Raw genomic sequence first — 10,701 nt, 5'->3', positions numbered from 1 at the left:
TAAATTATATTTTTCCCCCAAGTACATACAATCTACGATGCAGTTAGCTTTTTTTGACTAACTATATATAGTAGATGCTATATATACACACTGTATATATATACTATATATAGACACAGTGTATATATAGTATATATATACACACTGTATATATATACTATATATAGACACACTGTGTGTATATATACTATATATATAGTATACTGTATATACTGTATATATAGTATATATACTGTGTGTATATATATACTATATATACACTGTGTATATATATACTATATATACACACAGTGTATATATATACACACTGTATATATATAGTATATATATACACTATATATGTACTATATATATACATACTATATACTAATACTATATATATACTATATATACTATATATATACTATATATATATATAGCTTTGGCTGGCCTGGAACTTCCTATGTAGATCAGACTGACCTTGAACTCAATGAGACCTGACTTTGCCTTCCAAGGGTGAGCAACACCAAGCTTGGCTTAATTTTCAATTATGTGAGTGGATACCACTTGCTTGCAGGTTTTTGTGAATGCTAGAAGAGGGTGGTAGGCTCCCTAGAACTGGAAACAAAACTCTAAAAGGCAAATATGTTTAATGGATGAACCATCCGTCCCCTCCAGCCTCTTAAACTTTTAAAAAGTGGGTTGACAGGTTGAGTTGGGATGGGTAGGCCATGAGAATAAGCTTTGAACAATAGCAGTTCTTTGCAGTTGGCATCTTGTCCATACTCTCCAAGTGGAGTCTTTTTTCCAGTTAGAGTATTTAGTACTTTGGAATGTCTGGGGTTTCACAAAAGCAGTACAGTGTAGGAGCCTTGCTGTCACCTAAGCTGATAGACTTTTGTCTAGATTTTTCAGAGTTTAAGGTAAGTTTAGTAGACTTTGTCTTAGTTGCTGTGATTAAACATCATGACCAAGGCAACCTAAAAGCATTTCATTGGACTTAGAGTTGACAGGTTAGAGTTCATGGTGGAGTAGAGTGAAGATAGAATGGAGGCAGCCAAGAGCTCACATCCCAAGACTGCCAACAAGAGGCAGAGGGCAGCCTGGGGTGCTGGCGCACACCTTTAATCCCAGCATTTAGGAGGCAGAGGCACGTGAATCTGAGTTTGAGGACAGCCTGATCGACAGTGAATTCCTGGACAGCCAAGACTGTTACTCAGAGAAACCCTGTCTCTTGAAAAAACCAAAAGTCAGCACACTGGGAATGGCACAAGTCTGGAGCCTCAAAGCCTACCTCCAGCGACAGCTTCCTCCAAAAGACAACTAATCCTTCCCAAATAGTTCTCCCAACTGGGAGCCTTTCTCATCAAAACTGCTGATCTCCTAACTATAAAAGGGGAATTCTCATGGTGGAAAAACCGCTAAACTTGGTCAATTGGCATGGTCTAAATAATCCTCACTTTAATGTATAGATTATCAGTTTAATAACCAAGATCCATGATAGGATCAGGGATGTTTTGTCCTTTTTCCTTTCCCCTTTCCTTTCCCTCTTTCCTTTTCCCTTTTTTTGGAGACCGGGTTTCTCCATAGCTTTGGAGCCTGTCCTGTGACTAGCTCTTGTAGATCAGGCTGGCCTCAAACTTGGATCCACCTGCCTCTGCCTCCTGAGTCCTTGGATTAAAGGCAAGAGCCACCACCGCCCAGCGGTTTCTGGTATTTTTAAGTTTTGGAATATTCAAATTGTTTAATGGGATTGGAAATGTGAAATTTCTTGTTTCACATGTACCTTTTGTGTATAATTTCATGAAAAGTAATTTTGTGCATTCACAGTGTTCTTGGGCTTTGTTGGTATTGACTTACTATTTTTGGAATGGACGCTTGCTGTATGTAGCACAGGATGGCCTTGAACTTGTGATTTTGATGGTGTTGACTTACTATTATTTTTGGAATGGACGCTTGCTGTACGTAGCACAGGATGGCCTTGAACTTGTGATCTTGCCTGTTGAGTGCTAAGATTATAGTCATGGGCCCACCATACTATTGCTTTAATTTTTTTTTTTTTTTTTTTTTTTAGTGAGATTGGGAGTTTCCTACATCCCAGGTGCTCTGCTTCAGTTCCTACCTCCATGTTCTACCTTGTTTCTACCTTTATTTCTTGCTTATCATGATGGACTAAGTAGTAGTATGTATAGGCCAAATAAAGCCTCTCCACAAGTTGCCTTTGATCATGCTGTTTATCGCAGATAATAGAAACCTAACTAGGATACATACAGTTAACATACAGAAGAGATGGCCCAGTCGCATATTCTCTGCCTGACTTTAAGATTTATTTTTAATTATGATATACATGTGTGTCTGGGGAGTGTACCCTTTATGTGGCCGGAGGAGGTGGAGGTGGAGTTACAGGTGGTTTTGAGTTGTTTGATGTGGGTACAGGCGACCAAACAAATCTGCAAGATCAGTGTGTGCTCCGAACCTCTGACTCATCTCTTCAGCCCTGACTGACAGCTCCACAATTCCTCTGTTCCCATCCCTGCCTCAGGTTGTATTTCCTACAGCGTCTCACTATATTATGTTGTCTCTGCCAATAAATACAGCTGTCTTTTTTTTTTTTAAAGATTTACTTATTTTATGTGTATAAATGTTTTACCTTTATGGATGTGTATATGTACTGTGTATGTGCCTATGAATGGTTGCGAGCCAACATGTGGGTGTTGGAAACCAAATCTAGATGCTTAACTGCTGAATTATCCACCTCCTCACCCCCCCCCAAAAAAAAGCTTAGCAAGATCAGCACACATTGATCTTCCAGAGATAAATTTGATCCTTTGCACCCAAATCAAACAGCTCAAAGCCATCTCTAACTCCACCTCCATAGTGATCCAAAGCCTCTGGACACATAAACACACATCCCTCCAGACATAAGTATATACATAATGAAGAAGTTAGGCAGAGTATGTGCCTGGGTCATCTTCTCTGTATGTATGTTAATTGTTATTACTTGAACTCTCTGTCCTGAGACACTGTAGACTAGGCCTCTGCCTCCCAATTGCCTGGATTATATAGTCTATATGGGCTACCATGCCCAGCCTGTATACAGATTTTTGTAAATAGCGTAAGCCTAGCTTGGGCTGACTTTTATTCTTGTTCAGAAACTGAAGCTTGAACAGAATAGAGAAGGTTTATCATTTTGAATTGGGGATGGTGCCCACCTCTAGTACCAAGACACGGGAAAATCACTAGTGTGATGCATTGAGTCCTCTAAAATCTTGAGCCTGGGGCTGGAGAGATGGAGTACAGGATTATTCCAGAGTTCCTGAGTTTAAATTTCCAGCAACCACGTGGTGACTCAACCATCAGTGATGAGACTCAACCTCTTCTGGCATGTAGGCAGAACACTACATTGTGTGTGTGTATGTATGCATATATATGCACACACGTGTGTATACATATGTACATATACACATGTGAATTCTCTAGTTGTCCTTGAACTCAGAGATCCACCTGCCCCTGCCTCCTTAGTGCTGGGTTTAAAGGCATGTGCTACCACTGCCTGGCTAAATCTTTTTTTAAAGATTTATTATGTATACAGTATTCCCAGTATTCTGTCTGCATGTATTTCTGCAGTCCAGAAGAGGGCACCAGATCTCATTACAGATGGTTGTGAGCCACCATGCGGTTGCTGGGAATTGAACTCAGGACCTTTGGAAGACCAGGCAGTGCACTTAACCACCGAGCCATCTCTCTAGACCTCTAAATAAAATTTTTAAAAAAGATTATGTCTACAGTGTTCTGCCTGCACATATGCTTGCACACCAGAAGGTAGCAGTTCTCATTACACTTATTATATATGGTTGTGAGTCACCATGTGGTTGCTGGGTATTGAACCCGGCTTCTGGAAGAGCAACCAGTGCTCTTAACCTTTGAGCCATCTCTCTAGCCCCTAAATTAACCTTTAAAGAAACCAAAGCTTTTTTAGCCCTGTACATCTTTAATCTCAGCACTCAGGCCTAGGCAGATCTGTGAGTTGGAGGCCAGCCTGCTCTATCTACATAGAACTCTGCCTCAAAGCCAACCCGGCCCCCCCAAAAAACTAAAAATAGCTTGGGTTGGGCATCATTAAAAGTTTGGCATAGTCAGATGGGTAGCAACGATCTTTAAACCAAAGACTGAAGAGGTAGAGGCAGACGAATGTCTGAGTTTGAGGACAACCTGGTTTAGAGTTCCAGGGCAACACAGAGAAACACTATTGGAGTGGGGTGGGTAAGAGTTTGGCATTAAGTATGATGTTGGGAAATCCTTGTGACTCCTGGTTGGGACTACTAGTGAGCATCGAGTTCTGTCACTTTGTCCATTGCCTCCAAAAGCTGCTTGTTTGTCTTTGCAGGACTGATCAGTGGTTGTAGTTCTTCACGGTGTTCCAAATGTCTCGTTTTGGGATGTGCTCCAAGTCACTGGGGATGTGTGAGGCTAGGTCTTGTTATTTTCAGTTTGCAGATGGATACTGAAGGTGTAGCTTTCTTCATAGTTAGGCCAGGAGTTGGGTTTAAATTTTCATCTTTTAGAATTTTTACCCTTAAACCACCATGCTATGCAAGAAATCTAAGACTTAGAGAACTGAATTCTTCCCTACTCCCAGGAAAAACTATAAAGGGGAAGTGGGGTCTCCAAGATCTGAGTTTGTGTGAGTGTATGTGCATGTGGAGGTTCTTACCAATGTTTGAATTAGGGTCTCTGAACTTGTCTCTGCTTCCCATTTTATCAAAGAGGTTAGTTTGTTTCCAGCTTTGCTATAAGTTCTGTCTGGCATCTGAATTCAGGTCCTTATGTTTGTTCATTAAGTACTTTACCTGTCCCCTCAGCCTCTCCTCAGCTGCTGAAGCTATTAGAACTGCACAGCTTCAGACTGGGTGTGGAGGCACGCACCTTTAATCTGAGCACTTGAAGAGGCAGGGAAATCTCCAAGTTCAAGGCCAGTCTGATCTATCTATTGAATTCCTTTTTTTCTTTTTCTTTTTTTTTTTTTTTAAAGAACAAACTATTGCTTTGGAACTATTTGGATTTTGGTGTAGTAGGGCCTTCCTATGTGTTGCTTTCATTGGCTGAGTAAAGAAAACTGCCTTGGCCTTTTGATAGGGCAAAACTTAGGCGGAGTAGACAGAACAGAATGCTGGGAGGAGGAAAACAGGGTCAGAGAGAGCCGCTCGCCATAAATCTACCAGGTCAGACATGCTAAATCTTTCCTGGTAAGCCACGAGCTTGTGGTGACATACAGATTATTAAAAATGGTTTAAATCAAGATGTGAGAGTTAGTCAATAAATAAGAGGCTAAAACTAATGGCCAGACGGTATCTCAATAAATACAGTTTCTATGTAATTATTTCGGGGTATAAGTTAGCCAGGCAGTCGGTTGGCGGGAATTGGCCCGCTGCTCCTTTTACAACAGGATTTATTTTAAAAAATTTGAGACAGACTCAGCATGTAATTCTGTTTTTGAACTCAGATATTTGCCTGCTTATGTCTTCCAAGTTCATCTTTTTAAACATAAATCTTTATTGGTTCTTTTGTTATTTCACATCATGTATCTAATCCTGTTTGCTTCCCAATATGTCCTAATCTGCCCTTACCCATGCAGCATGTCCCCAAAAGACACCTCCCCAAATTAATTAAAAACAAATCACCTCACTTTCTAACACCTCTTCATCTTAGTGTCATGGGAAGCTGCAGTGTATCATACTTTTGTTTGCCCTTTTGTCCAATCAGCTTACCTCTGGCACACCATCACTGGACCCTCACCAAAACTCTTGGGTATATATCCTGCTGTTCCCCTCTGGAGTCCTGGAGATCCTGTGGTTATCTTCTGCAGTATCAGTTCCCTCACACACTCCAGCGGGTCATAGATGGGGCAGATGTAAGGGTGGGTTGACCCAAGGCCCAGGATGTGGGTCTAGGTGGTAGCTGAGTTGGTTGGTTCAGACCACTGGGATTGCCCCCCTTAGGCGAAGGACAGAGTCAGCTTTCCTAGGCTCATGTCATCTAGGTCAGCCGGTGGTGAGAGGTGGGGCCATCTTTCCAGAGTGGGGAGTGGGGTTCCTGTTTTAGTGTCCAGTGAGGGGGCGGGGCAGGCTCAGCACAGCCCTCAGATTTTAACATGCATGGTTCCTATGACCCCCATGGTAACAACAGGCCATGGACATCATCACAGACGCAGCTGCTATATCATCTCCCTGATGTCACTATGGTCCCCGTGGCAGCATAGGCCAGATCAGTATGGCCCCAGTGGCAGCAAGGTCCATGGACACCAACATGGTCACAGGTGGCTGTCCACACCTGGTCATCTGCATATCCCCTGGTATGCACAGAAGCTAGGGATATCAACCCAGACCCTGGTTGCTACTGGGTCATGGACATGGCCCATGGCAGCAACCCAGGCCTGAGAGACACCATGACCCTGTATAACAGCGTGAGCCACCCAGATTGGCATGGCCCTAATGCAACACAACCCTCAGACACCAACATGGCCACAGGTTGCATCCTAGACCTGGGCATCCATGTGACGTTTGGTACCATGGACTATATCAACACGACCTAGCTGTGGGAGGACTATGAACCCAGACTCTCCAGTAGCAGTCTGGGCTCAGATGTCACCATGACCCCAGTTAACTGCAGGTGTGGCTCTCAGACACTAACATGGCCTCAGGTGGTGGCCCTCTTCTGTCCTGCAGAAATACATGCAGGCAAAATACTGTGTATAAAATAAAATAAACCTTTTTTTAAAAAAATAGTTTATTGTTATGAATGTCTATGTTTTCCAAGTCTATGCACCATGTGCATGCAATACCTGAGAAGGCCAGAAGAGGGCATCACATTCCCTGGAACAGGTATTAAAGACTGAGCCTTCATGCGGACACTCTAAACTGAACCTGGGTCCTCTGGAAGAGCAGCCACTACTCTTGACTGCTGAATCGTCTCTCCAACTCCAAGGCTTATCCTTTTAAAAATGTATTGTGTGTGTATGTGAGCATGTATGTCTGTACTTAGGTTGGTATCTGTTCTTTCTGGTGCTGTGCTGCACACTAGCTAGCTGGCCTATGAGCTTCAGGGCCATTCTATCTCTGCCCCCTATCTTTTTTTTTTTTTAATAAGCTCATGTTTTATTTTTTTTATTATGTATACAATATTCTGTCTGTGTGTATGCCTGCAGACCAGAAGAGGGCACCAGACCCCATTCCAGATGGTTGTGAGCCACCATGTGGTTGCTGGGAATTGAACTCAGGACCTTTGGAAGAGCAGGCAATGCTCTTAACCACTGAGCCATCTCTCCAGTCCCCCATCTTGTACTCTCATATCTCTGTCTCCACGGTGCTGGGATTAACAAGTGTTCTCATCCCGGGGGTGGGGCAACAAGCCCAGGGTTCAGGCATGGTAGATAAGCTCTGTACAGAAGAGTTTAGAGTTTCATCCCTTGCTCTGTAGCTACTCTTGCAAAAGTGCTGTTAGTGGTCCTGTCTGATGGAACCACTAGGGTCCTGTGGAGTTTTATTTTCTCAGTTGGGTTCTTAATATCCCTATATGCCTGGCTGACCTGGAACACTGTAGACAGGGCTGGTTTGGGTAGCGCTGGGATCGAAGGCATGTGTCAGCACGCCTAACAAGTTTATGTGAAAATTAAAAAAAACCATAGGAGTTGGAAGGAAAAGTTTTTGTCTTTTAATGACAGGCCCAGTTTATTAGAAGGCCTTCGTGAAGATACACTATGGCAATAGTTTCCTTTGCCATAGACATTGGGAAGTGTCTTCTGAGCCATGGGTGTCCCTTTGAGCATGCTGGGACAAGTAGATTTCATGGCTTTCCAGAGTTGCATTCCAAGTGTGTATGTAGTACCTGGTGAGCACATGTGGATGTGGGGTATATGTGGAAGCGTGTGTGAGGGGATGGGCTCGGGTGGGATTTACATGTGGGGTGTATGTGGAAGTGTGTGTGAGGGGATGGGCTCGGGTGGGATTTACATGTGGGGTGTATGTGGAAGTGTGTGTGAGGAGATGGACTCGGGTGGGATTTACATGTGGGGTGTATGTGGAAGTGTGTGTGAGGAGATGGACTCGGGTGGGATTTAGGGCCAGGCTGCAAGTCCAGGTATGACAAGTAGGACAGTCTGCTCCTCTGATCAGTTTTGGTGACTCAAGGCTTTGGAAGTAGACTAGAAGTAGGGAGGACCAATAAGAGGCCTGTTGGAGCTAAGAGGCTAAACCCAGTCTGACAGGGGAGTAAAGCTGACAGAGGGAGTGAAGCTGGTAGGTGGTTGGCGTTTTGGGGCTCCTTGGTAACCTGCTGGCACCTCTGCCTCTTCTGTGAAGATAGTATAACTATGGGAAAGGTAGCGCATTTAAAAAATCTTATATGGACTGGTTGTTTCTAGAGGTCTCTGGCGCAGCTGCCCCTCCCAGTTCTAAGCCCTGTTGTACATTACCCCCACTTTAACCTGATCTGGATAGATGTGTTGTGTTCCCTTGGGAAAATATGGGAAGAGCTCCCAAATGGGGAACCAGGAATCATTTGAGAAGTCTTACACACCAGAACAGTGAAACCAGGACTCTGGAATTTTGGGACTAGAGATTGAGCCCAGGGGTTTGTGCATGGTAGGTCTGCCACCGAACCCACTCTTTAGCCCATTTGACCTTTAGAACCGTAGCTTAGCTAGGCAGGAACATCCAAGGGAGCAGAGAAAACACAGTACAAGCTGTTTTTTTTTTTTTTTTAAAAATTTGTGTATACAAAGTTAGGAGCTAGATGGGTAGGGACTGTAGCTGGAGAAAATACCTCAGTTCTTCTCCAGGTCCGACACCAAGTAGGGCTGTGTTTCCCTCAGGGCGCCGAGGAGCAAGTTCTTGCAGGTCAGGTCCCAGGATGGAGCGAAGCTGAAGAGCTTCCGCATCTTGTTTGGACTGGTGGTCTCTGCTCGAACTGCCTGGTACTGTTCCTCACTCAGCACTTTGCCATACAGGATGTCGAGGATACCGTCGACGTCTGTGACCCTGGCAATGAGGGCTTGCCTGTGCTGGTCAATGAAGTGTGCTGGGGACAGAAGTCAGAACAATGTTGAGCACTGCTTCAAATTTTAGTAAATGTAGTTTTAGGGGTGGTGGTGGGGATCAAGGAAGGTCACCCACCAAGACTACATAGGTGAACTATTCTCCCGCCCCAGAATGCGTGGGTAGTAGGTAGGGTTAGTTTTGGCTCTGGCCTTTGCACAATAGATAGGCTGTGCAAGGGTGTGGTAGGGTGGGGAGGCCTCACCTGTTCGGGCTCCCTTTCGAAGAGGGGCACTGGTTGCAGCTGCCACAGCTCCGGACGCTGTAAAGAAATGTCAGGTGGTTCTTTTCAGTTATCAACAGTCTGTCTGGAGTTGGCTCCCCCTCCACCCAGGGTGCTAAGTTCAAGGCTACAAAAGGAAGATTTCTTAGCTTTTGTAGAAGGAGAAGAAAACTAAGAGCCAGAGGCAGGCCTTCTGGCGGGGTGCAGGAAGTTGAAGCTGGACTGGCGCAGCCGCACTCACCTTTCTCAAAGACTGTTTGCAGTTTCTCAGCCAGCTCCTGCATGCCCATGTCTCTAAGCACAGTCATTGTGAGCTCCGTGCCGTAAGACTCCAGGTAGAAGCTGACAAGCTTGTCCGTGAGGTCTATGGCGTCCATCGGCAGCAAGATCCCCCGTGGGATGCGTCCATAGCCCTCGCGCAGCGGCACCGACAGCAGCTTCATCTTGAACTTTTTGAACTCGTCCGCTGTCAAGTTTTCAAGAGCGTCCAGGATGGCATCCCGCGCCTGCCCCATGGCTCTCGGGTTCCCAGCCGCGGTGCCCTGCTACCCGTGCCGTGGCCGGCTGAGATCAGGAAGTCAGCCGCCTAGGCATCCGGATGGGCGGGCCGAGACTCCCCCACCCTCTTCCAGTTGCTGCTCCCTCTCTTTCCCCAGCATGCAAGTTTTGGTTCCCGCGCTAAGACTTTGAGACTCCTCTCTTGGCTAGGTAGTAGAGGGAGATGGTGGAGGTGTGTTTGAGGTGGGGGAATGCGGTTGGGGCCTGGAGCTAAATTGCTGTTCTCTGGCTTTTTTGGGAGATGTTCAGGAGTTCTTGCTTGTACATCAGCTGGCGCTGAACAGCAACCTGTTCGTTTATTTTGAATTTACTACTGGAGTATATAGATGCTTAGAATCTTGGAAATCTAGAAACTCCAAATCTCATTTTCCCAGATCTTAGGATCCTATCACATACCATAGTTTGTTAGAATTGTAACAGCTCGAACACTAAGCCCCCTACTGCCACAGAAAAAAGGAAGCGTAAAAGACAGTGACTATATCTTGGCCTTAGTTTCAGGCATACTTACTAAACATTTTCTTCATCTACCAGGCTTAAGAGTCCCTCCCCATCTACCCATCCAGACGATACTACAAGCTACTGCTAGTTAACATAGTTACTTATTTGTAGCTCTTGTGATTTTTGGGGGGAGATTGCTACAATGCTGGCGACTGTGCCAAGGGCAGACTACATAGACATTACTTAAGGATGTGTCTATTTATTTTAGGTAAGGTCTAGGTGTGTAACCTAAGCTAGTTTTGAACTCTTGGTCCTTTTGCTCAGTCTCATGATAACTGGAATCCCACAGAATACCATTAGGTAACCCTGGCTGGCCTAGAACTCAGAGATTCACTTGTCTCTGTCTCTCGG

At 44.8% G+C, this 10,701-nt stretch overlaps 1 protein-coding gene across 1 annotated transcript; it reads right to left on the bottom strand.

Moving 5' to 3' along the window:
• Positions 1 to 8,712: 8,712 nt before the first annotated feature.
• Positions 8,713 to 9,885, bottom strand: Pycard (PYD and CARD domain containing). Its single transcript, XM_048455341.3, has 3 exons — positions 9,536 to 9,885; positions 9,277 to 9,333; positions 8,713 to 9,054 (listed from the first exon to the last, which is right to left on the bottom strand). The coding sequence occupies exons 1-3, from the start codon at positions 9,807 to 9,809 to the stop codon at positions 8,801 to 8,803; spliced, it is 585 nt and encodes a 194-aa protein (XP_048311298.1). The 5' UTR covers positions 9,810 to 9,885; the 3' UTR covers positions 8,713 to 8,800.
• Positions 9,886 to 10,701: the final 816 nt, after the last annotated feature.

The sequence above is a fragment of the Myodes glareolus genome, chromosome 7 (genome assembly GCF_982192425.1).
Source record: "Myodes glareolus chromosome 7, mMyoGla1.1, whole genome shotgun sequence".
Classification (NCBI taxonomy): domain Eukaryota; kingdom Metazoa; phylum Chordata; class Mammalia; order Rodentia; family Cricetidae; genus Myodes; species Myodes glareolus.
Note: the sequence above shows the minus strand (reverse complement) of the source record. Positions and strands in the feature narration are given on the sequence as shown.